The sequence below is a fragment of the Pempheris klunzingeri genome, chromosome 17 (assembly GCF_042242105.1).
Source record: "Pempheris klunzingeri isolate RE-2024b chromosome 17, fPemKlu1.hap1, whole genome shotgun sequence".
NCBI lineage: Eukaryota > Metazoa > Chordata > Actinopteri > Acropomatiformes > Pempheridae > Pempheris > Pempheris klunzingeri.
In genome coordinates this window covers 1,723,089-1,750,606 of record NC_092028.1, presented here as the reverse complement: position 1 = coordinate 1,750,606, position 27,518 = coordinate 1,723,089, and the positions used below count along the sequence as shown (strand labels likewise).

At 43.9% G+C, this 27,518-nt stretch overlaps 3 protein-coding genes across 3 annotated transcripts in view; all 3 read left to right on the top strand.

Annotated features, from left to right (window-relative positions):
- The window catches only part of taok2a (TAO kinase 2a), a 46,687-nt gene extending 22,160 nt beyond the window's left edge, over positions 1-24,527 (top strand). Inside the window, exon 21 of the mRNA XM_070847445.1 lies at positions 24,360-24,527. The gene's annotated coding sequence lies outside the window, so the exon portion shown is untranslated. The remainder of the gene's footprint in view (positions 1-24,359) is intronic.
- cdipt (CDP-diacylglycerol--inositol 3-phosphatidyltransferase (phosphatidylinositol synthase)) lies at positions 5,149-9,672 on the top strand. The gene is made up of 6 exons (XM_070848508.1): positions 5,149-5,234; positions 6,691-6,825; positions 7,498-7,651; positions 8,079-8,160; positions 9,295-9,376; positions 9,485-9,672. The coding sequence occupies exons 1-6, from the start codon at positions 5,192-5,194 to the stop codon at positions 9,625-9,627; spliced, it is 639 nt and encodes a 212-aa protein (XP_070704609.1). The 5' UTR covers positions 5,149-5,191; the 3' UTR covers positions 9,628-9,672.
- LOC139216357 (myc-associated zinc finger protein) lies at positions 15,498-26,754 on the top strand. The gene is made up of 7 exons (XM_070847446.1): positions 15,498-15,705; positions 17,765-17,918; positions 19,579-19,964; positions 21,396-21,646; positions 22,530-22,593; positions 24,657-24,828; positions 26,422-26,754. Exons 1-7 carry the CDS (start codon positions 15,673-15,675, stop codon positions 26,745-26,747), a joined length of 1,386 nt encoding a protein of 461 aa, XP_070703547.1. The 5' UTR covers positions 15,498-15,672; the 3' UTR covers positions 26,748-26,754.
- The last annotated feature ends 764 nt before the right edge of the window (positions 26,755-27,518 follow it).

The window sequence follows — 27,518 nt, the reverse complement described above, 5'->3', positions numbered from 1 at the left end:
TTGTATGGAGGACATGCACACTACCTATTTATATAAATGTAAGAGATACCTGTGTACGTGTGGCTGCAGGTGTTCTGACGATTGTTCACTGTCCAAACACTTTTGACTTGCATTGTACTTACCAGTGTACATAAAAGCACTAACTTTGGGACTGTGTTAGAGTAATAATAATGATTATTTTGTCACGTGAGTTATACCAATTTGTACTAGATGCAGACAAATAGATGCTATCATTATTATTACCTCTACTGCAGTTGGAATATTTATGTTGTATTGCTTATTTTTAAGTTTTTAAAAATGTAATTGCCAATGTTGACCACTAGGTGGGGAATAAGCGCAATGTTACTGTGATAGAGCTATAAAAAGAAAAAAATATTAATGTTTTTAAGGAGGACAAAAGGACTACCTTTCCCAGCATTCCTGTCCAGGTCTCAGGGAAGGAGTCTCCAGTTCCGGGCAGGGCTGCGTTCGACTTTTTACTTTTTATTTTTTATTTTGAGCCAGTATTAAAAACGTGGAGCGTTCACAGTCTAGCTGAATAATACGACGTAGTATTTCCAGATTCTTTCACTACATTTGGTGCCATATTTTTGTTTTTACTTTTTATTATTTTATGTTCAGGACTTCCCCAAAAATAACCTGCAGAATATGGAGCCCCAGAGTGGCCAATCTTTTTTTAAAACAGTCATTATGGATTAAATGGTCATGTGGATAAATTATGTTTTTTTTATTGTTAATTGGGTATTAAAAAATGAAAAAGGGAACCATAGAGCCGAGGGGGAGGGGGGTAATATTTAATATATAAGTGGTAAATTTACAAGAAAAACACTTAAATATTCTCCAAAATTTAAATCACAAAATTATACGTTTTTCTAAATATTTTTTTCTCGTAAATTCACAAATTTAATCCTTTTTTTTTTAAATATTACTCTCCTCCTCCGGCTCCACAACATATATACACACTTTATTTTTACCCTGTGACACTTAATTCATCTTATTTTTAAGTTTCATCTCCTATGAAAAGTAACCGTGTGGAATAAAAACAAGAGAAACGTTTGGAAGAAAAGAGGCCTTGTTAAAATAAAAACCAGAATAAGTGATGAAACGCTTCATAACAACGAGCTGATTTTTAAAAATGTCTTTGTGACCATTTCTCCCATAATTACTGTCTGGATTGTGGACACTTCGGGGCTTCCATAGCAGAACTCCACTCTCTTTTGTTCCGATTTAACGCCGCCTCATTTGGTCCGAATGGGTAGAAAAATCATCTGACGGCTTCCTGCAGCCGCGAAGACGGGATCCACCACGTGAGCTGGTGTGGCGGCGGCGGCGGCGGGTGTCACGTGAGCGCTGCAGGGCGCCGGTCCGATGTGTGATCTGATGCTGTCTGTCATGTCTACCTCATTTGCACTGATAGTCAAAGAATGTTTGGGTGGAAAAAAACTTTGGATATTTAGTTTTATTTCCTGTATTTGTGCAAATGTTGAGGAGCGACGCGAGGGGAGCCGTCCTCTGTCACCTGCTCCAGATCAGAGGGGATGCTGGGAACCTTTTTGTCGTTCAACGTCCCCGTCGGCTCCGAGGACGCTCCGCGGCGTCGACCTTGGTGGGTGGAAACGTGTGGCGGGAAGCTGCTGGCCGCCGGGGGATGAACTCTTCTTCTCTCCATCCTCACAAACCTCAAAGACATTTGAACTGTGAGATTTCATTTTGCCAACTTGTTTTTCTTTTTCTTTTTTTTAAATGCATCGTTCTGTAAAGACTTTCAGCTGGTCGTCCTCAGACGGGTTGTTTTTGCCAAGTAAAGCTGCACAGAGGAGGAAGAGGAGGAGGAGGAGGAAGAAGTGAGAACACCGCCGACGGGCGATGTCGGTTTGTCCCGTTTGTGACGTCAGCACTTCACTGACATCAGGATTTCTCTGTTTTCATGTCAGCATTAAAGGAACATTTCTGGGAAATGTTGGTGTTTGCCGTCCTCCCAACAGGAGAGACTCCAGCCTGAAGCACCAGCTGATCACTTTTCTTATTGATTATTAGTCTTCTCATTCATTCTTTTTCCATTTTCTGCCTGTTTTCAGTCCGACCAGCTCTCCGACAGCTGAAACGACTAGTTAGGGAAGTTATCTAGTGACTGTTTTGATCACCAATCCCTCAATCGAAGTCACTTTTCAAGCTGAAGTGTTTTTTCTGTATGACTTTGTTTCTTTTCTCTGTTTTGTCTCCATGAGCTGAACATTTGTGTCAGAACGAGACACAGTTTTCTGACCACTTACAGAGAAAACAATCGATTAATCTAAAAAGAAAACAGGATCCAGGTTAACCTGTGATCAGTCGTAGCTTTTATTATTTTTCACATTATTTACAGAAATAAACTTGATGGTCACATAAAACGGAGAAAAGCAGCAAAGTCTTTGTTACAGCTGGAAAAATGAGTTAAACTGTTTAACGATCAAAATAGTTTCTGATCTACGATAACATCCTGATTAATGACGTCACTGTTTCAGATCTTTTTCTAAACTTCTCATTTTGGCTCCCCCTGTGGGGCGTTCAAGGACAGTTTGACATTTGATAACTGCAGTGTTTAAAGCGGATTTAGTCCAAAAGAAAAACTACAATCAAAATGAAAAAGATGTGAATCAATGTGGGTTTTTTTGATATTGATCATCTGATTTGGTTTGTGCTAAACTCGACGGCAAACGATCAAATTTCCCATAATTCCTTGCTGTTACGCTTTGCATTCTTTCATGTGGGTCCATAAGTTTCCTGGTGCAGATTTAAATGTTTCTGTGGGACAAACTCGCTCAGTTTTACCGCCTGAAGGCAGGAAACACCTTCCCTCCCCCACGAGACAAAAGGAGCCCCCCCCCCCAGCAGGGTAATGAACTGACCGAGGATGATGAGGATGAGGATGAGGATGAGGATGATGGTGTTTGCGTGTAGAGCAGCTGGACGTTGGATGGATGTGTGTGAGGAGGCCGAGTTTAAAATGTTCAGGTTCAAAATGTTCAGAGGAGGAAGTTGAAAAGTGAGTTGTACAGAAACGTAACGAAATAATTTTGGAGAAATAAATGAACAAAAAGAGACGTGTGGCTTTGTTTTCTGTGGTCCGTTTGTCTGTGGAAGCCACCACGCAGAGGAAGAAATGTCCCGGGGGTCATTTTAATGAAAAAGTTATTTTGGCCTTTAGATCACCTGGTTCAAAGCCACCAGCCCTCATTCACAAAAACAGTAATTTTACACAGGAGTTGGTTGTCAACTGATCAGTTAGTTTGTTTATGTTATTGTGTGACGTTGGTGTTTTAAAGGGTCACTTTGGTTCCAATACAAAATGTTTGTGACACACAATAACACAAGTAAACTAACCGATCAAGTCAGCGCTATAGCAGCAGCTCCTGAGCTCTGTGAGCTAAAATCCCTGTTTTAGTGAATGTAGTCTGGTGTGTGTGCTGTTTGTGGTTAAACCAAAAGGATCTTCCAGGTCTCTCTCTGTAGGGATCCTTTCCATGATGCTGTCACACACTGAGAATAACACTCTGAGCCTGTCAGTGGATCAAACAAGCTCTTTTAGTGGACCTATTCCAACCATTTAAACACCAAAATATGTACAAATAGGGCTGAGGTTTAAAAATGCCGGAGTTCTCCTTTAAGTTGTGACTGACGCTTATGTTGAAACTATCTTAGCTGCCTCCACCTTTAAACCTACTCTCTGATTTGAACCCACACATTAACTGGTGCAGGATCTTTTCTCTCCATCATCTTACAGAAGTGGGTTTCCATGGATACAGCCGATACTTGGTGGTTAAATACGTTGGAGAAAAACACGTTTACCTCCAGGAGTCAACAGAATCATCGCTTTTGTTCAAACATGAGCAGAGATTTCATAATTGTCTTAATTATTTAAATGTTCTCACTTCAGTCAGTCACTGATTGGACTGAAACTGTGGATGTTTACATCATTACCTCAAAAGGTTCATCCGTTGAATTAAAAATATAACTGAGCACATCAGTAAATAATGTTTGTGATGTGAAAAACTTTTTAATATTTAATATTTACAATTTTCCTTCAGCATCAAATCAGTTTATGTGATAAATGTATTTTACTCTTTCATTTATTTCTCTGGACAAAGTCTGAAGTCTGATCCTGCTTTTAAATACTGAAGTAGCACAGAAACACAGTTCATTTATAAAGTACATTTTACAGTTCTGTTTATTTGATCAGAAACCAAACAGAAATCTGTGGCTCAAACTGTCGAGTCAAAATCTAATTTTTGTTGCCCAAAAAGAATCGAAGAGGAAAAGAAAACAAAGACAGAAAAGCCAAAATAAACAGAACACAAATGAAAACTCGTGATTTATTCAAATGATCTTTTTCTATCATGAATCACTTTCTCCTCCTCCTGATGCCCCTCCCCCTCCTCCTCCTCCTCCTCCCCATCCTCCCGCTCCCCGCTCCCCCTCCTCCTCCCCCTCCCCCTCCTCCTCCTCCCCCTCCTCCTCCTTGAGTTCACCTCTCAGGTGAATAAAAACCTAAAATAGCTTTTCTACGGACGTATTAAAGGGGAGGCGCGCTGCTGCACGCTGCGGGTACGTCCTATGACGTCACGACGCAAAGGGCACTGCGCTGTGGTTGACGCTGGCTTCGTCATCAAGCTCGACGGAAACAGAGCACGGAGGCCGGAAATAGAGATTTCATCTTTTAAAATAAAAGCACAGCGTGAATGTCACTCGACTTCATCAACATCGGATATAGACAGTGATGGAGGAAGTAATGAGATGTTTTAATTAAGTAAAAAATACTCATACACACAATGCACTTGCATTGGTCTCAACATGTTTTTGTTATTATTATTTGTTTAGTTGTTTTTATGGTTGACACTTGTTCTGTCTGCTTATTGTCGGCTTGCCTCTAAGAAAGGTGATTTATTGTACCAATAAAGATCATGTATGAAAAATTATTATTGACTATTGAACACGGTTTCGACGGTAAATCAGTGGTGATGCTTTTATTCTGAAAACAGGTTAACCGGAAGCCGCGCTCTTGTTATTCCTGTCAGACACGGAAGCTTGACTAAAGGGAAGTCATCGCCACAGAAAAATCTCCTGTTTTACCTGTTTCTCTCTTCACAGTACCGAATAATACTCACAGATAACTGAAGCAGGAAGACAAACTAACCGGCCCAAAAACTCCAAGATGGCGCAGGAAAACATTTTCCTCTTCGTTCCCAATTTGATCGGTGAGTTTTCACTGCCGCTGTCAACATCTAGCTAGCTTAGCTTAGCGTTAGCCACCAGACAGGATGCTGCCAGTCCAACCAAACTCCATTAAAAAAGTGCTAAATATAGTGCATGAGTAAAACAGCATGTAATCTATCTATCTATCTATCAAGTCGTGCATGTTTTCCTCCACCTTTTCCTTCGTTTATTTAGAAAAACTAAACTAGACACTGAAATCCTTCAGATTTAATGATCAAAGCTGCTCACAGCTCATGTCCGAAAGTAGATTTCTGTCTGTTCTAACACTTCAGCTGAGATCATGTGTCCATTAGAAGACAACTGATCAATAGAAATGCACATTACAAGTAAGCTCATATAAACCCAGCCATCACAGAATCAAAGACCCCAAACTTCCTCCTTCACAGGATGTGCAGTGAAATGTTACAGGATGAGCATCACATGACGTCTAACCTTTAGTTTGTCTCCACTTAACCTGCCCAGTATTTTCTGCACTCATCGTTTGCTCCTTAAAACCTGAGACAGCAGTGAAAAGTGTCCCAGAGAAGAGGCGACGCCATCAGACGCCTCAGTTTGTCCATCACATCGTCAAAAACCTACAAATATTCACTTTATTAAAAGCAGCAAATTCTCTCAATGAAGAAACTGAAACAATGAAATTTTTGGAAAGTTCAGCTTAACAAATGATTTAAAACTAGTTGTTAATAACTTTTCTGTGGATCAGTGAGTAGATCTATTGACCATTAAAGAGACTCAAAGTTTAATGTGTAAATAAAGCTGTTTTCACTTAAAGTGACCCCCCCACAGCTCGTCTGGTTGGGGCCTTTAGATAAACACATCAGGCCGCTGCTTTAAAACGTGTCTCTACTCTCACATTTCCTGTCTGATTCTGTCGAGTGAAGACAACGTGTCACCGTCTTCACATCCTGTATAATCATCATATCCTGTATTTGAATGTTTTCAAACCCAGTGCAGACAGACAGACTGACTAACACACCACAGCTGATATCGATGACCGTATACTAAACACTGCATCAACAAAAACATCATTTCATTTTCCTGGGAGCTGCTGGTCCACTGCTGTCTTCATCACTTAGTTTGTGCAGCTTTGGTGTTTTAAAGGTTTAGTTCAGATCCAACACACAGTAACACACAGACACACTGACTGATGGAGGCAGCAGCAGAGCAGCAGCTCCTGTGTCCTGTCATCTAAAATCCCTGTTTTAGTGAATGTAGTCTGGTGTGTGTGCTGTTTGTGGTTAAACCAAAAGGATCTTCCAGGTCTCTCTCTGTAGGGATCCTTTCCATGATGCTGTCACACACTTAGAATAACAATCTACCATCATTCAGACACCAGGATATGTGACTTAGGGCCCAAGTTAAATAATACTTTAAAGCCTTAAAGTGTCCTGGTACAACTGGAGTGACAGTAAACATCTTGAATCTTGCTCCCTGCAGGTTACGCCCGTATTGTGCTGGCCCTGCTGTCCTTCTACCTGATGCCCAGCTGTCCGTGGCCCGCCGCCTTCTGCTACCTGCTCAGCAGCCTGCTGGACTCCTTTGACGGCCACGCCGCACGGGCGCTCAATCAGTGTATGAGTCAGCAGGGACCTCCTGTTTTTAGTGATGCTGATCTTTGGACTGTTGGTTCACAGTGAAGGAGTCACTTTGTCACTTTGGGCTCATTGTGACGACGTTTCTCACCATTTTTCCAAACCAATCAATCAGTGGACTGATGGAGGAAATAAGCAGCAGATGAATCCAGAATGAAAAGAATCATCAGCTGCAGTCTGATACTAAATAGTTCAAAATGAGCTCCAAGCAGCTCCAACAGTGAAATCCTGCTTTTCCATCAGTGATGAGGATCAATAATCTACTGATAGAATCTAGGACAGACACTTTACTGCTCCCAGGACTTTTACTTTAACTCTTTAGACACTTTTTCCTCATTAGACTCTCAGACTTTTACTGGAGGAACATTTCCAGAGCAGCACTTTTACTGTAACAGAGTATTTTTACTGTGGTATTAGTGTTACTGCAGTAAAGCCTCTGAATGGTACCTGCAGATACTCAGAGATCAAAAAAAAAAAGACACAGCCAACTTAATATTTACGTGTTGAAACAATTCAACTATATTTTTCCACACAGTCATAATTCTCATAATATGTTTTCAGGTTTTTTTTAATTTAATTGAGTTATTTTCTCTGAGACGTCTGAGCGGTCCGTGTTGGTCTGACCTCCCCCCCCCCTCCTGTCTCCTGTCAGCCACTAAGTTTGGAGCCATGCTGGACATGCTGACGGACCGCTGCGCCACCATGTGTCTGCTGGTCAACCTGTCGCTGCTCTACCCCTCCTACACCTTCCTGTTCCAGCTCAGCATGTCTCTGGACATCGCCAGCCACTGGCTGCACCTGCACAGGTACGCTGCTGCCTCCTCGCCACACTGACTCTGCTCACATGCTCTCTGAGGTCTCACTGAAGTCTGAATTTGGACACACAGAATATACAGCGACTGAAGGAGCTCTGTTCACTTTGTTTTTCACATTTAGAACCACAGTTAGGATGTGATGATCACAGCTTTGAGAGGTTTGTCTTTTCAGGCAGCGTTAAGCTACCAAGAAAACTGCTTTTAAGAATCTTAGGAAGAGTTCAGACGTTCAGTGGATGGAGCCCTGATGGTGGTTCTTTATTTAAGTCACTGAAGAAGAAGAAAACCGACCTCGGGAGTCGCCCTGTGTACATCACGCTCTCTGTCAGATGGGTGTCAGGCTTCATGTGGAGCCTTCGGAGGCCAGAACGCTGCCTCACCGTCTGTCTTTCTTCTTCTTTGGTTTCTGTTTTCTCAGCTCAACGATAAAGGGATCAGCCAGCCACAAGACCATCGACCTCTCCGGCAACCCCGTCCTCCGAATCTACTACACGTCCAAGGTGAGGCACACGTGCGCACACACACACACACACGTCCCTCAATCAGAAGGTCGGGGTTCGATCCCCAGCTCAGTCAACATGCCTAAGTGTCCTTGGGCAAGACAAGACCTGAAGCAGCTTCAGTGTGTGAATGAGTCTGAAAGAACAGTCTCCTCCAAATTACATTCCTCCTGTATGAATGATGTGTGAATGGGTGAATGAGGATGTGATGTAAAGCGCTTTGAGTAGTTGAAATAACTAGAAAGGAGCTCTACAAATACAGACCATTTACCATTTACACACACACACACACACACAGACACACACACACACACACACACACACACACACACACAGACAGACACACAGACAGACACACACACACACACACAGACAGACACACAGACAGACACACACACACACACACACACACACACACACACACACACACAGACACACACACACACAGACAGACACACAGACAGACACACACACACACACACACACACACACACACACACACACACACACACACACACACACACAGACAGACAGACAGACAGACACAGACACGCAGACGTATATGCAGTAGACTCAGTTGACAAAAACAATGATTGGACTTCACAGAACACAGGAGTTGCAGCTCTACTGCTGCTGTTTGTTCATGTTATTGTGTTACACAACTGTTTTGTCAGACTAACCCTTTAACACACACACAGTCACACAATAACACAAACAAACTGCAGCGCTACACGAGCAACTCTTGTGTAAAATCCCTGTTTTAGTGAATGTAGTCTGGTGTGTGTGCTGTTTGTGGTTAAACCAAAAGGATCTTCCAGGTCTCTCTCTGTAGGGATCCTTTCCATGATGCTGTCACACACTTAGAATAACACTCTGAGCCTGTCAGTGGATCAAACAAGCTCTTTTAGTGGACCTACTGTGATCAGGTGCAGTTGTCCCAAAGGATCACGTTGCAGCCATTGCAGCCCGTTTGGTGTCTGCTGGCTGAGGTGATCTACTGGACCAGTTCCAACACTTTTACTGCCTACCAGTCACTCAGACAGCAGGATGTGGACACAGAGGACCCATGTTTAAAACTCTGGAGTTGTCCTTTAACCTCTGTCACTCTAGTTAATCGGTGTTTGTCTCCTGCAGCTGGTGCTGTTTGTGATGTGTTCTGGGAACGAGCTCTTCTTCTGTCTGCTCTACATCCTGCATCACGTCCAGGAGCCTGCAGGTAAGACGCTCTGATGAGTGTATACAGTACACCCGGCCCAGTGTCGGGCTGGAGTGATCGGCTGTGATCGGCTGCTTGTGTTGTGACCTGTCGTGCGCTCTGCCGCAGCCTGGTCCTACTGGCTGCTGGGACTCTGCGGGACCATCTGCCTGCTGAAGTCCGGCATCAGCCTCGTGCACCTCATCACTGCCTCCCAGAACATGGCCGCCCTGGACGTCGCCGAGCGGGAGAAGAGCACGAAGACGCAGTGAGAGCTGAGGCTTCAGCAACCAATAACCACCACGGTTTTTATTTGTTATTACTATTGTTATTTTAAGAGTCACGGTAGAACTTTGTGGACTTGAATAAGACGTGAAACACAGCAAACCGACTTCAGTTCCTCACACGACATCGACAGGAAAAAAAGTTTAATGACCAAATATCACGACATTTAAATTCCAGGTGGAGGCAGGAGTGAGTCTGACAGGTGGATTATTTACTCTTCTTCATTCTTCTGAACTGTCTCTGCAGCTTTGTGCTCTGGTTTATTTTACAAGCACACGGTGTAGACAGGTGAGATGATTTATCACAATATAAAATGTATAGTAACAGGGTTTTTGTCATTATCGATGGACAGTCAGTGTCACAGTGTTTTATTACATCTGAGTCACAGATACAGTGTGATTATTATTCCATCGTTCTCCCGTCACACCACACAAAAAGAGTTTCTGCACTATATACTATTATATTCTATCATATTATTATTATTATTATTATTATTGAAAGGATAATTCAGAGTTTTTGGAGCGAGACACTCATCCATGGTCATTTGACCTCACCGCCAGACAGACTCCATTGACAAAAACTGTGATGTTACCTCTCAGATCACAGAGGAGTGTTTGTGACTTTGGTGTTTTTAACACATTAGCTGGGGTCTGAAATAACCCTTTAAAACACCAGCGGCAGCAGTAGACCAGCAACTCCTGTGTTCTGTGAGCTAAAGTGACTGTGAAGTGAACGGTCTCTGCTAGATTCAGTGGAGTCAAATAATCTGAAGTATCCCTTAAAGCTTCAGGAGCTCCATGACAGCACAGAGCCCCGTCTGTGATGAGCGAGGTGAGCTGTCCTCTAATAACTACACGGTGATAATGTTGGGTGATTTATCCGCTGTAATAAATCAAGGCAGCGCCTCACAGTCTGGTTTTAAAAGAGGAGACAAACAGATCAGCAGAGAACCTTCCCAAACGGGTCAGAAGTCCTGTTCGCTGTGCGGCGGGTGACTTTAAGGTGACTTAAATACTGTCATGATAACAATAATAATAATAATAATAATAATAATAAGCAATTATAATTGTTGATCAGTCGAGAATCTGGAGGTGAATATTCCCACTGTGTGCCTGTGGAATAAATCTGTAGAGACGGCTTGTTGTTCAGGTGGGTTGCTGTCAGTCTGTCCAGCAGTTTGGAGTTCCTGAAGACAATCAGACCAACACGACTATCACAGTCATTCAGAAACATGTCAGTGGGAGTGTTTGGTCATGGTTGGGAGAAGTGGAACTGCAGCTAAAATTGTTACTGATGAAGAACAAACCAGTGTGACACAAATCACAGTGCACTTATTCATAGTGACATATTTCCAGCAGGCACATGACCTCGTGCTAACCTTTAAAGTGTAACTCCAGTATTTTTACCCCTGGGTCCTCTGTGTCCACATCCTGGTGTCTGAATGACTGGTAGGTACAAAAAGTGTTGGAATTGGTCCAGTAGATCAGCCAACAACATTATGGAAAGGATCCCTACAGAGATAGACCTGGAAGATCCTTTTGGATTATGGTTATATCGCTCTCTGCACACACACCAGACTCCATTCACAAAAACACTAATTTTACCTAGTAGGACGCAGTCTACTGCTGCCTCAATACGTTAGTTTGTTTGTGTTATTGTGAAATAGTTGTTTTTGCCTATGGAGTCTGGTGTCCTTGAAGGGAGTGATATAATTACTGTTTCAAGTTAAACAAAAAGGATCTTGCAGCTCTATCTCTTACATTGTAGATCTACTGTTATCCTTTAAAGTCTCTAAAGTTACTAATCAACCTTTCTGGATTTATTAATGGTGGATACATGCTTTCACTCGTGCTTTAAAAATCAGTCAGAAACCACTAATTCATTACAATGGGATGTCCAGTTTGACAAATGATTATTAGAGCTGAAACGACTGATCGATTGATCTGTTTTTCAAACCCACAGAAAGTTAATCTACTACTTTTCAACTACTTCTGAGCATCTTTTAGAGCAGAAATGCCAACCATGAATATTTGATGTTCCTCTTAAACGTAATGTCTTTTAGTTTAGTCGTCTTGGGCTCTGGGAACTTATGGTGGACATTTATTGTGGTATTTTCCGATGTTTTATGGACCAAATGATTGAGCGAATTAATAATTTACAGACCAATCGATTAAGAAAAGTTATTAATAAACAGATGTTGGTCCAGATTCCCTGCAGTTCTTTTCCAGGCTCTACCTGACAATTGTTACGCTTCTAACTGATCTGTGAAACTTTCTTTAAGGTTTATTAACCTGCATTAAGGCCGTTAGTTTGACTGTTAAAATAGCAGTAGAAAGGAGTTCCCAAACTGCTGATGCAGCTTCACACTCACCAATCAAACAAACCGATGGCAGCCGTCTCCTCCTGTCAGGTGGACCTTTACAACAGGAAGCTTCAAATCTTTTCTCACAAGTAAAATCCTCCATTATTCCTGATTTGTTTTGTTTCTGTGCTGTTTTTTTTAAATATTTATAAAGATGTAATTGTGTCGCTGAAATCTATGGTACAGACCAAAACACTGCATCTCATGTTCCGTTTATGCAGACGACATCCTTTTGTTCCTGTTGAAAGGTAACTCCAGTGTTTTTAAACCTGGGTCCTCTCTGTCCACATCCTGGTGTCTGAATGACTGGTAGGTAGTAAAAGTGTTGGAACTGGTCCAGTAGATCACCTCAGCCTTACGGAAAGGATCCCTACAGAGAGAGACCTGGAAGATCCTTTTGGTTTAACCACAAACAGCACACACACCAGACTACATTCACTAAAACAGGGATTTTAGAGAACAGAGCAGTCTCACAATATCGTTATCACACAAACTGAGGGAGGCTGTGGTAGACCAACAGTTCCTCTGTTCTGCGAGGTAAGATTGGCCTTGAAGAGAGCAATATAACATCTGTTTGGATCTTAATCCTTTCCATGATGCTGTCACACACTTAGAATAACACTCTGAGCCTGTCAGTGGATCAAACAAGCTCTTTTAGTGGACCTACTGTGATCAGGTGCAGTTGTCCCAAAGGATCACGTTGCAGCCATTGCAGCCCGTTTGGTGTCTGCTGGCTGAGGTGATCTACTGGACCAGTTCCAACACTTTTACTACCTACCAGTCACTCACACACCAGGATGAGGACAGATGGTGCTGAAGTTTCTAAATACCAGAGTTCTCCTTTAAACAATAAAAATGACACACTTTACTTTTAAAACAAAAAGCTGTTTGTTTCATCACAAAGCACTTAGAGCGCTGAAATATTCCTTTTGTGACCACCGAGCCACTATGTTTGCTGTTGATATTATTGATTTCTTGAGATTCCTGCTAATATTTGGGTGTTGGTTAAATTGTTGCGGTAGAGGGATGTGATCCGTTGGTGCTTATTTGACATTTATGATGTTTCTCTGTGGTAGAAGAGGTGCGTTTCTTTTTTTTTTCTTTAAGTCTGCTTGGAAACAAATAGAGGGTTCTGCAGGTCATATGTAATACCTCACGTGAAGAGCACCAAGTATCATTGTTTATGGGTCACAGACCACGTGTGTGTGCTGTGTCTGGACTACTGTAAAGCCAAGCTTCAATGCAGAATGTGTGTGTGTTTAAAGAAGTGTTGTTTTTGATGGAACTCCCAGAATGTATTATTATAGATTACAAATTTATATCGACAGACTACAGAAAAAGCCAAGTGTAATATTATTATATTTAAAGGACGTCAGATATGTGATGGTTATTTTGTTTTGGAGTGCAAGTGCTTTGAATTTACCGTAAAAGCAGCTACAAAATAAAGACAACGAAAACCAGATTTGAGTTTTTTCACTTCCAGCTTTATGCTCCACAGGTCCTGGAGAAGTCTCAGAATCAAGGCCTTGAATATCAGTGAAGTTTGGTGGTTTATGTCAAGAACACCTTTCTCTCAAGATGTCTTCACTAATTAAAGGAGTCAACATCCGTCTGATTCTCCTTCGCTTAAAAACTCTGTGAAGAAACTAGTTGGTCAGCTTCACCTACAGTTTTGATGCTTTTCATCAAAACCATGCAAACCAATAGGTTATTAAAATGAGCGACCTTTATGTCGTTGTTAATATCTTATAGCCAATCGTGTCTCTGAGGTTTTATTTTACTGATAGAAAATAACACAGAGATCTGAAAACAGTGATGACTGACGACAGTCTGTCATCACTGAAGGATCACTGCTGTATCTTCACTTCCACTTTATTTAATCTGGACAATAAGGGACACAAACATGATGCCTTTATTAGCCCACTTGTTCATGAAATGGACTTTGTGTTAACAGGTTATGGCCTTTTTCTACAATCCACACTTTGTCAGACCTAAAACACGACAGGGTGTACTTGTGTTTTATTTTAAAGGTGTGTTTGCTGTGTGACACATCACCATTTGATGAGAAGACAATGTGTAACATCCCTATTTCATGTTGCACAGACGCATAGTCAAATAAGAGACTCATAAAAACGAAGACGACAAGAAAACAGACATACCCACAGGATCATATATCATTTATATCCACACATCCTGTTCAATCTGTGCATGCAGTTTTCTGTTGTCCACAGATTCCTGTCCAATCTAATTCACCTTCTATATCATATATATATATATATATATATATATATATATATATATATATATATATATATATAGACAGAGGTCATACTTTGCTGTTCCCCTGCAGCAACAGCAGTCTGTGGTACTATATGAGTGTAATGTACTTTAAAGACCACCCTCTGGGATGAAGCGCAGTGTGTATTTTGGGGGAAAGAGTTAAAAGTTGAGTAATAGAATCCTGCTTGGTGTATTTAATGCACGCCGAATCTTTCGGTGCCTCTTATTATGCGACAAAACAACCGTGACTTCCTCTCACCACGACTATTAACATGAACCCAAAGGAAGCGTACGTGAAATGCTGTGTTTTCTGAATGGAGTTCGGCGCGCCGCTCCGCCTGGCTCGCTCCAGAATGGACGTCATGTGAACTGAGGTTAGATCCAGCTGTTGCACTTGCGCGCATCGTTACCTTTAAGATGCTCCGAGGATAAAGCCTTGATTTAGCTAAACTCGACACCATTTTAGCACCAAGAGTTCGCTGCGTCCGGCGAGCGGCGTCCGGCTGTGTCCTCCTCACGCAGCGGAGGATTTGTCTCCCCGAGAGCGGAGCGGAGGGGCAAACGACGGCCGAGCTGGTTTACATAAATGTCGGATTTCATTATTTGTCGGCCTACGGAGAAGTGGCGGCGGGGGCGAGAGGGACGGCACGAGACGAGACGGGGTCCGCGAGGAGGGTGCACGCACCAAATACTTTCCCTTTAAAGCAGAGAGGGACAGAGGGGGTGAAGAAGAGATAAAAAAAGGAAAGGAAGAAAGACCGAGAGGGAGGGAGGGCGAGAGGGAGCGAGAGAAATTTAAAAAAAGAGAAAGATGTCATCCTGTCGATTGAAACACCGAGGCGGAGCCATGGACCGCGGCCGACCAGGAGCTCTCTAGTTAGGGGACGAGCTGTACGCAACGCCGAGGCTTGGGACCCGACGCTGCGGCCTTTTCGGAGCTATCGCAAATAAATGACTCCTGAACAGCTGCTGACTATGATTAGCACGTTTCGACTACATCCTGCTCATCTGCTGTATACAAATCTCTATTTTGCATGCCATTCACCAAATTTTATTCCAGTAGTCATAAGCAAATGATATTAAAAGGCACCATTAAAGCAAGCATGATACCAACCATTTTGTCGCATCCACAGAGCCATCCTGTCAGTGCCCGTGAGCCGCCACCAGACCGACACATTCACTCCCAACTCTGGGAAGTGTTGCTGCATCGAAGCCGAACAGCGTCCGGTGTCCATGAACTGAGCGGGCAGGTAGAGACCAGCTGCGGACCCGGGCCTCACATTGTGTTTGCACAGCGGCGCTTGGAGCGTTTGTCCCGGGCTCCGGTGCCCTCCTCCCTCCCCGCTTCGGCCCCCCGGCTGGCGAGCTGCTGGCCCCCGCAGGGCTCAGGATGGACACCTCCTGGAGTAATTTCCTCTTTCAGGTGAGGCTTAATTGATGCTGGAGCTGCCGTGTGGTTTGGGGTGTTTGGGGAGGAGGGAAGTGGGTGGGGGTGGGAGTAGGGTGGGGGGGTCTGCATGGGGTTAAAGAGGGAGGGGGGGAGGTGAAAGATGGAGGAGGTCACAGAGGGGTCAGGCCAAAGTCTCCAGCTGACAGGAGATGGAGCAGATGTGACACCCAGACCCTGTCACCTGGTGTGACTCAGGTGGGTGTGCACCTGACCCCCCCCCCCCCCTTTATGTTGGGGTTATTTCAGTTTTGACTTTAATCTGATGGTTCTTCAGAATCCTCAGATTAAAGTCTGCTGTTTGTTCTGTCTCATGTCAGAAGTGTGAGAATAAAGTTTGAAACTAAGCAGGCTTCTGAGAACATGTGGCTCTGATCCTCCTCCCTAACCCATGGATAGTACTAACGGCACCGTTAATATAACCCTCTAATCCAGACCAGATTAACTTGATTAACGGTGATTAACGCTGACCCCTGGGGGCCCTACAAGCCCCGGGGGCGCTGCCTTTATGCTGTGGGGTAAAGTGATCACTGACATGAGCAGGAGTGCTGCGGCCTGGCTGTGTGTTTGTTCTCTGTTTATTACTTAGGATTTGTTACCGTTACTCACTTACCTGCTCTTTATACAAGGAGTTAGAATATTTCTAAGTGTTTGTGTCCATACGAACAGTTTAGTGTGAAAGAATCTATAAAAACAAGCCAGCTAACCAAGGTAAGAAACACAGGGTGGGTAAAACGTTAAATAAGGATTAGATTAAGTTCCCCTAACACAGACACACAGGTAAGTATCCATATTACTCTTCACAAAGTGGAAAATAACAGTTCCTGTTTGTTTGGTCCTATCAGACCACCTCAGGGTGTCACCTGTACTCCACCTCCTCCATCAGTGATGTCATCATTGCATATATAGGATGAATGAATATGAAAGAATTGAATCTTTAACCCCTTAGCGGGGAGGGGGGAGGGGAGGGGGTCTTTTTAAAGGTGAACATTGGTATTTTAAAACCTTGGTCCCTCTGTGTCCTCATCCTGGTGTCTGAGTGACTGGTAGGTAGTAAAAGTGTTGGAACTGGTCCAGTAGATCACCTCAGCCAGCAGCCACCAAACGGGCTGCAATGGCTGCAACGTGATCCTTTGGGACAACTGCACCTGATCACAGTAGGTCCACTAAAAGAGCTTGTTTGATCCACTGACAGGCTCAGAGTGTTATTCTAAGTGTGTGACAGCATCATGGAAAGGATCCCTACAGAGAGAGACCTGGAAGATCCTTTTGGTTTAACCACAAACAGCACACACACCACACTAATAATACATTGAATTCATCCAAGTAACCATCAGGGCTCCTGGTCGGGGGCCTGGGGAACAAAATTGTTGTTGTGTTGTTGTACATAATGTAATTACATCATGTGCAGCTGATTGACACACGATGAACTTGGGGCTTTTGGGGCCCCTGGAGGTCTCGGGCCCCATCCAGGATGATTGTCCACTGAGCTCTTATGAGTCCTGACTGAAATGTTCACAGAGTCGTGATGCAGCTAACAGTTGTTTTAAGTACCAATTAATCTGCAGATTATTTTCAGAACTAACTGATTAACTGTTTCATCCACTTCACATATTTAGTTTGCAATTCTGTGAACCAGAGAAGAGAAACAAACGGTCTCATCTGAGGAGCCAGAGCCAGAGAAGGGTTTAGAGATGAACCGATTGATGAGCCAAACAGTTGAATAATCAATTGGTGGCCTCCTTTTGTCACCTCGAGGACCCTCTAAGCTCTGTCCAGACGTCCACCTGAAGCTTTACCCTGCAGGGTCACTGTAAACTTTAAACAGCTCTTGGATCCATATCTGAAACCCTGGTGTGCTCCTGTGTGTGTGTGTGTGTGTGTGTGTGTGTGTGTTTGAATGAAGTCTCCCTCCCCCACACCATATTGCTCGTTACAAAGAGGAAGACAAATGTAATGAAAAATAATCTATAAATAAAACGTATATCATAAATAACGATGATAACATTTCAAACCGTCTGTCTGGTTGTGTTAGACGCCGTCGACTCAGAGCCAGCCTGAGACGCCGCTCCAGTCCGAGCTGCTGCCTGAGCTGACCGGCTCCGCTCAGCAGAGTCCTCCGGCGGACCACATCGTGACGCCGCCGTCCACCGTCGACACCGCCGCCCTGAGCGAGGAGCCGCTACCTGGTGAGGGGGGGGGGGCACTCAGACTGTTTCACTGCAGGGGCTTCAACTTCAAACTTTTTAGGGTGAACCTAAAGTCCAGTTTTCCTTTCATCAGGTTTCAGTCTCCGTTTGGTTAGGTTTAGATAGCACGGCAAATATAAAAGGTAGGGTACAGTAAACACCTGGGGGTAGGTTAGATAACATCTGCCACAAAGAAAAGCCAGTAGAATAAAAGAATTGCTCTTCTAGTGTTTTGTGGAATATAAAGTTCAGAGTGTTTTTCATGGTGTTTGGAGCAGGGAGCTACATTTTCCCTGCTGTGTGTTGCGGCAGCGTGCAGGCCAGAGCGAGGTCAGTGCAGTGAAGAGACGCCTACACAGGCCGCCTGTACGCCTGTGGGTCACAGCCTGCAGCCATACCAGTGAACTGTATTTATACATGTTGCATCACAAGTAACCAGTGATGTCTTTATCAGAGAAGTTAACTGGCTTTCTTTTTTTTACCTAAGGAAACCTTTAGGACTGTGTTCGCTGTTTCCGTGGACACAGTGAATGAGCAAGGCTGCAAAGTGGAAATGTAACTGTTTTCTGTTTTGCTCCTGATTTATGAGAAATACGGTGGAACAATGAAATATTATTTATTCAGCATGTTAAGGGAAATAACACAGTACAGGTAGTTTACTTCCCCTTTGGGCAGAGATGTTTGCCTGCAGAACGTCGGCCAACGTTATGTGCAGGAATGTGGACCGAAGGGTCACAGTGGCCCAGAATTGCACGTTTTCTTCGCTCTGACAATCCTAAATGTAAAGTGTGGCCGACGAAGGACTCACATGGGAAAAGAAAGCCAGATGCAAAGTTTGTCTAAAGTCACGTACCCAGAAAATCTACAAGGCCTGTGTCCACTGTACGTTGGACTATAATCAGACAGTTACAGACAGGAAACATGGAGAGGAAGAGGATAACGATGTGCAACAAACAGGGATAAGCCATCCCATAAATAAATGACTCAATGAATAAATAAATATGCCATCAAATATGCATTAAATGCACCCCCCTCCTCATAATGATGAATCTTGTCTGGATGTATCCTCTGATTTCTGTTTTCTGATCTCTGTGAAGAGGTTCCCTGTAAGATGTGCACTGAGAAAGCAGATATTTAAATCAAAGATGATAGTAATCATGAAGAAAAGTGTAAACTTATTTTATAAATTTATTAGTTTGTTTGTGTTATTGTGTGTGGATAGAAACAAACCCTTTAAAACACCAAAGTCCCACAATAACACAAACACACTGACTGATGGAGGCAGCAGCAGAGCAGCAGCTCCTGTGTCCTGTTCTCTAAAATCCCTGTTTTAGTGAATGTAGTCTGGTGTGTGTGCTGTTTGTGGTTAAACCAAAAGGATCTTCCAGGTCTCTCTCTGTAGGGATCCTTTCCATGATGCTGTCACACACTTAGAATAACACTCTGAGCCTGTCAGTGGATCAAACAAGATCTTTTAGTGGACCTACTGCTGCTGGCTGAGGTGATCTACTGGACCAGTTCCAACACTTTTACTACCTACCAGTCATTTAGTCACCAGAATGTGTACAAATGTGGTCCAGGTTTAAAAATACAGGAGTTGCTTTTGGATTTAAACCTGAGTTTGAAAGTGATCTCAGCCTTATGTTTTGATCCTCTGCAGTCAAACCGCTCACCAAACCGAGCCGGCCGGCTCACATCTGTGCCACCTGCAACAAGGAGTTCAAGAACAGCTACAACCTGCGGCGGCACCAGTCGGTGCACACGGGTATCAAGATGAAGGACCGAGCCGCCCGAGAGAAGGAGGAAGCGGGGAAGGCGGGGAGGGTGGAGAAGCAGACGGTCCCTCTCTCCCTCCTCCACCTCACCCTGCCCCCGCAGCCCGCCCCTCCCCCCGCTGCCGGCCAGGAGACCCTCCCCCAGCCCGGTCAGCACGCCAACCAAGAGAGCCAGCCCGTCTCTGTGTCCATCGCCCCGGCAACCGTAACCATGGCTGCACCGCCTCAGCCCATCCAGGCAGCTGTTGTTGTTGTGGGCTCCATGGAGCAGGTGGGTTCGCTGGGCTCCCAGCTTAATATGCATGCGGGGAGTTTAGTGAGGGAGCGACTCAGGTTCTCTGTGTCAGTTTTCTCCCCCGGCTCTGGCAGAAATACCTCCAGGCCCCCACATTTCATCTGCTCATGAAAGTGGACTTGTCTTCTCTCAACTTGTGGTCTTTGGCACTCCATCCACACCACACGGGCTGTCAGTGAGCCCCTGTTGTCCATCTCATCCTTAGTGTTTGGAACATAAACCTGGTTATTCATGTCGGTGTGTGTGACCCATCCCACGTCCCAGACGCTCTCTGTCACGTCTGCAGTGACGCTCACATGTTATCGTATCTGACTTTCTGTGAATGTCCACAATCAGATTTTTTGCCAAGTAGATTTTCAGGATCAGAAAGACTTTATCGACCTCTAAGGAGAAAATGGGTCACGTTGCAGCTCCTCCCATCCAGATATAGGAGCAGAGAGAACACAGGTGGGCGGGGGAAACTGATAGTAGCAGTTTTTTCCCACAGTTCTGTGTAGTTTGTACCTGTTGGAAGCACCGCAGCCACACGCAGAGAGGAAGAAACAGACCAGCCAGGTAGAAGTAGAGACGAGCAGCGCGGTGCCCACAGTGGAGCGGCCTTTAGTCGGTTATGATGGGCGCTCTGTTGGGGGCCTGCTGCACTGTGCCACATGCATTTAGGCTGTAAGAAGTATGTGTGCAATGCAGCACAATGTATAACAACAATACAGATGGAAAAATGGAAAATAAGAAATACGAATGCTGAGAAATCAAATCTACGTGTGTTAAAATGAAGAAATGTATCCTATAAGAAGAATACATGTCAGAGTACATGAGAGTGTTGCACCGTTGAATTACGGCCCAGACTGGTTGTACTGTGAAGTCAGAGTGAGGCCACTGTGACGGACTGCACCTTTAAACCTTTAAATCTTTAAAACTACGTTCACATTCACACATTGGTGGGAAGTTGCCGTCCTGAGTTCACGGGCTGTGAGGTGATGCTGACGTTTACTGATTACTGAAGTTAATTATTCCGTTAATGTGTTGTCATTGTAGTCATATAGAGCTTTCTTCTTTGTCATTTTTTACGCCTGAGGAGAATGTTTATGTTCCTGATGGCCTCACGTTTCTTGCATTAACGTTATGTTACCTGCTCGCTGGCTAATTCTTTTAGGTGTCTTCTAGACGCCAACAGCATTTAACAGCACACAGAATAAAACTTTATCATTTACTGAGAAACTAATTCAAAGCAAGTTTCCGGCATCTTGCGTCAAAAGAGGACAATCAGACATCCTTTGTGTGGCTCTTGGTGTGTCAGTTTAGTTTTACTGGTGCTGTTGTAGTCGCTCACCTGTCAGGTAGTTTTCCTCTCTGGATTAGTGGGACAGTTGTGCAGAGCTTCAAAACTCTTCTGCTGCCGCTCCACAGAATCCGAACCCCAACCCCAACACCAACCAGGTGAGGAAGAACCACGCCTGTGAGGCCTGTGGGAAGGCCTTCAGAGACGTCTACCACCTCAACCGCCACCGTCTGTCCCACTCGGACGAGAAGCCCTACTCCTGCCCCATCTGCCAGCAGCGCTTCAAGAGGAAAGACAGGATGAGCTATCACGTGCGCTCACACCAAGGCGGCGTGGAGAAACCTTACGTCTGTCCTCACTGCGCCAAGGCCTTCTCTCGGTACAAACTTGGATCCATGTACTTTTTTAATTTGGACAGATTAAATGATGAACGCATCCAATTTTATATCTTTCCCACTATGAACCTCCCCAACAGGAGACGACATTGCAGTTAGTTGATTTGACCGCCGGGTGGCAACAAAGTCACAAGTTTTCAAATTCAATGCACAGTGGCTTTAAATCTAAGGGTAACTTTGGTACTTTCAACCCTGGGCCCCGTTTCTACATATTCTGTTGTACTGGTAGGTAGTAAAAGTGTTGGAACTGGTCCAGTAGATCACCTCAGCCAGCAGACACCAAACGGGCTGCAATGGCTGCAACGTGATAACCACAAACAGCCGTTCTATCACTCTCTGCACACACACCAGACTACATTCACTAAAACAGGGGTTTTAGAGAACAGGACACAGGAGCTGCTGCTCTGCTGCTGCCTCCATCAGTTAGTTTGTTAGCGTGTCACACAAATATTGTGTTGGATCCAAAAACACCAAAGTCACACAACATCACACACACACTGACTGATGGAGGCAGCAGCAGAGCAGCAGCTCCTGTGTCCTGTTCTCTAAAATCCCTGTTTTAGTGAATGTAGTCTGGTGTGTGTGCTGTTTGTGGTTAAACCAAAAGGATCTTCCAGGTCTCTCTCTGTAGGGATCCTTTCCATGATGCTGTCACACACTTAGAATAACACTCTGAGCCTGTCAGTGGCTCTGGACTGTACACACTGTACCAACTAGTCATATTGACTCCAAACTATGTATGAACAGGACCCAGGTTTAAAAACACCAAAGCTGCCCTTTGAATTCACACATGATAATGAGTGTAGATAAAATATTTTGCCATTAGTAACGACTGGTTTTGTTTTTGGTGTTTGTATTTTGGTGCAGACCGGACCACCTCAACAGCCACGTTCGACAGGTGCACTCTACAGAGAGACCGTTCAAGTGCACGGTAACGTCTTCATCTGTCCCTTTACTGGAGTTCAGCCTATATGCATTTGTGAATCATATAGACCATGAAACAGTGGAAATGGTGATGATGATGATTATTATTATGTAAATGCACTTAAGGAAAGCCAAAAGAACCGTCTAACCCTTTTGTACTAGCTGTGGTGTAATGAAATGATCCTGCCTAGAAAAAACCAAACCAAACGTGTTGTGATTAAAAGTCAATAAGGATTTATACACAGTATGTACAACAAATACAAGTAAAACAGCCAAAGCAGTGGACAGTCGGAGCCTTAAGTACTGTACGTGCTGATTACACATCACAAGCTCTGTAACCGTTTACATTTAGAAGTGTTTTTATAGGAACTACCTCTGATGTTTGTGTTGCTCTGCAGTACTTCTGAATACTTATTGTTCTATTAGGATCTGGCCGTGTGATGAATCGTACTGTGAGACGATGAACATTTCTTCATATGTCAGAAACCCCGGTGTAGATGAAAGAACTGATCCTATAGTGTTGAGTGAGGTCAGCAAGCTGCATGGCTTTAATACTGGATTAGTGTATTTACAGGAGGTGAAATACCTCGATTTTTCACCTATTTAATTCTCTTGATCAGCCAAAAACACACACTTCCGTCATCTTGTTTTAGCTATTAACAGTTTCCCAATCAAATTTGCAGGACAAGACAAGATAAGATAAACCTTTATGGATTCTCAGAGGACAAGTTCAGGTGTTGCAGCAGCACAAAGACAGAAATCATTCTGGACAAATAGAGAGAAAAATAATTCACCTCACTGTAAGAGTTGCCTAAGAAGAATACGATGCCATCTACTACAACAGAGTGCACCAGAAAAATAGGATTAAGAAAATGTAGTATAATATAATAGGGGATACAGAGTATTAGGGGAATTGTAGTAATACAGTTTAAAATAATCCGGATTACATGTAATCATTACTACCAAACCCAGATTAAGTTATCAAATGACAAAAAAATAAGTAAGAATAAGTCCAAAAGTTAAACATGTTGTAGAATACACACAGCTGAACAACTGTATCTGCAATTACATGGTTTCTAGATGTTTAATGAGAAAAAGAAGATACTTTCAGTGGAAGGTGCAGTATTTTTGGTTTGATTTTGAAGTCATCTAAAAGTATTTAGATTATATTTTTTTACTATTTACAAAAATTGCTGTGTATTTGTAAGATTTTAAAGTAATCTGACTCAACCTTTAAAACTTAATATATAATATTGTACATCAATACAGCACAGGATATCAAATCTAGTATGAGTATAGTATTGTAAAATATGTGATAAATATGAGACAGAGTATAATAATAGAAGCCACCAGACTTCAATGATGAAAGAAGTCATTTTACTTTGCAGAACAGTCCCACAGTAACACAGACACACTGACTGATGGAGGCAGCAGCTCCTGTGTCCTGTTCTCTAAAATCCCTGTTTTAGTGAATGTAGTCTGGTGTGTGTGCTGTTTGTGGTTAAACCAAAAGGATCTTCCAGGTCTCTCTCTGTAGGGATCCTTTCCATGATGCTGTCACACACTTAGAATAACACTCTGAGCCTGTCAGTGGATCAACAAGCTCTTTTAGTGGACCTACTGTGATCAGGTGCAGTTGTCCCAAAGGATCACGTTGCAGCCATTGCAGCCCGTTTGGTGTCTGCTGGCTGAGGTGATCTACTGGACCAGTTCCAACACTTTTACTACCTACCAGTCACTCACACACCAGGATGTGGACACAGAGGACCCCAGGGTTAAAAATACCAAATTCAGGAGCATAGGATCTCTAATATAATGTAGTAGGAGTGTAGTACTGTATATTATGTATTAAATAAGGGATGTGGTACAATAATAAAATATAATAAATACATGTATTCATGATAGACAGGGTTATCATGATTAAAAAATCTCCAATACCATTTTTAACCATGTTGTCTCTGATTGTATTTGTTTCTTCACATGTTCTGATTTTGACTCCACGCCTTCCTTCCTTCCTGTCCGTCCGTGTGTGTCTCCACACATACGTGCATGCCCTCTTAATTTCCACAGACGTGCACGTCGGCGTTCGCCACGCGGGACCGTCTGCGCGCCCACCTGATACGCCACGAGGAAAAGGTGCCGTGTCACATCTGTGGGAAGCTGCTGTCGGCCGCTTACATCACCGACCACATGAGGGTCCACAACCAGTCGCAGCACCACGCCTGTCACCTCTGCAACCGCAGTGAGTCGCAGCGACGCCACCTGTGACACCTGTGCACATCCATGGTGGTGCAGCAGTTTTTACCAAAGCATTGAAAATGTTCCAGACCTCAACATTATTCAGTTTACTGTCATTCTAAACCACAGTATTTTGGGCATTTCTACATGAAAAATGACTTCACAATGATTAGTATCGTGGACTGATCAAGATTTTTTAATTTCTCAGGTGAAATCTTTGTGCAGGAAATTCAAAATGACCACAAAGAGACACAAAGCGGTTCCAAAAGAACGACTGCAGAGATACACTAATGATTATAAAATGACTAGAAAGTGACACAAAACGACTTCAGAGACAAAAATAACTGCAAAAAGACAAAAATGACTATAAAAATACATTAAATGACGACAGTTTGGTTTGTAAAAACAGTGAGAAATGTTGTCACAATGAGCCCAGAGCGACTCCTTCACTGTGATTGTTGAGAAAGATCAACTGTCTTTAAAACAAATTCACATGATTCAGATCATTCAGAGGAAAAACAGCAAATCATCACAAGAGAAAGTGCAACCAGGAAAAATGACTCAGGAAGCTTCACATTCACTCCGTCAGTGCTCTCAGTGATTAACCCTTTCATGCATGAACTATGATTTATTCATCTTTAGGCATGAATGAACTTTTTCAACCCAAATTTTATAAAGATATATTTACATGTCCAGTAGTTGAAATATAGCCAGTGATACATGATGTGCACTTCAGTGGACATGTGATTGATCATAATTTGCTCCCAATATAAAATCAATTCTTAGATGTTACTTGATGTCACCATATGTTTCTTACCTGCATGGTTTCTTTTTCTAGAAGGTTTGAACAGAAACAAATGAGCAACTTGGTGTTTCTGGCTGTCTGTCGGCCATCTTGGCTCCACTGGGCAGCAGTCAGTGGATGAGATGATGCAGCAGCTTCACTGTAGTGACTGATGTGCAGCTACGCCATCAAAACTCATGCATATACAAGAAAACAGCTTTTGAAGAGCTGCACACTGCAGTGAGCTCTGTGCATGAAAGGGTTAAAGAAGTATTTCAGCACTGGAAAGGTGTTTTCATCTCAGATATATTTGAACCTGGTGCTACATGAACAGAGAAAACAGAGACAAAGGGCCCTGTTGATGCCTTTTGCTAAAATGGGAGAAAACCGACGACACCCAGAATGCACTGCGCCGCTGTCCTCCCCGGCTGGTGGTGCTCGACTCTCGGCCGCCGTGGCCTCTTCCTCCTCTTCCTCCTCTTCCTCCTCTGCACTGTGTTCTGGCTCGTGTCAGCTCTGGGTGCAGGCAACATGGAGGACAGTTAGGCACAACGTTTCCCTTTGATGGACTCGTCCTGGTTTAAACTTCAGGGTTTTTAAATTTAGAACAAAACATCAGACTTTCTAAACTCTTCATGTGGTTTGTGTATAAAAAAACTTCATCTGCAAAGTAACTAAGGCTGTCAGACAGCAGAAAGTGGAGCCCAGCAGTGGGCACAGTAACAGTGACGCCGTCGTACATGTGGTTCTGTGTCACAGTGGACTAAACTAAACATGGCTGAGTGTGCTGAGCTCTCTGTGTCTGTGTTCCAGGCTTCACCACCCTCACCTACCTGCGTGTCCACGCTCAGAAGCACCACGGCCAGGAGTGGAAGGAGAGCGGCGGGGCGCGGGGGGGCTTCGGTGGGACGGGGGCCGGCGGCGTGCTGCTCTGCCAGCTCTGCGGCGTGCAGTGCAAGACGGCCACGCAGCTCCAGGGTCACATGGGCACCCACGCCAACCAGGGTGACCCCGGCCCCGACCCGACGAGCGCGGGCCCTGTGGGCACCACCAGCGTGGCCGTCACCGTGTCCAGTGCTAGCACAGTGGGACTGCTGGTAACTGACTGCTCCAGTATTGCCCCCCAGCCCCACAGCTAGCACGCTGGGAGGGCGAAGGGGGGAGGTTGGGGTGGGACGGGCGGGACAGGGGATGGAGGCGGGGGATGGAGGCAAAGGCAAACGAGGACTGATGGAGGTGAGGAGTAGAAAGACGGCATCCTGTCCAGGTGTGTTTGAATGATTAGTCTGCTGATTCAAACCCTTAAAGCCAAACACTCTTAGTACGTACCAGTCATTAGACAGCAGGACGTGTACCGATAGGAGCCGGGATTAAAAATACAGACGTTACACTTTCATACATTCGAGCCAGAACACACTGTACACGTCCACATTAACCGCTTTTGTTTTCACTCTTCAGATTTTGTCTTAACAGACCGAAGTGGACGCCGACGTCTTTCCTCCTCGGTGTGTCTCCTGGTTTCATGAGGACGGCGGCCTGCTCGGACCTTTGTTCCAGCTCCATCAGCGGTGTTAAACAGCTCACCTGCCACAAACACTGAGAGACACACTTTACTGTACATGCCACATACTGTGCTGTACAGCGTCTTGCACATCGGATGAGTCAAAGCCAGGGACGAGACTGTGGATAAGAGAAGGAGCAGGCCTCTGCTCGTTCACTAAGGAGGAATATTAACGTGTATTTTTATTCATGTGGCTTAGCAGTTAGCTGTTTCTATTTGCCATCATGTCATTGATCTAATTTTTAACTGACTTGCACAGCCTGTCATGATTATGTAAAGCCGTCGCTGTTTTTAGATCATTTCTATTCCCTGATATCAGTGTTTGTTTATAACGAGGGAATCGGCCTGA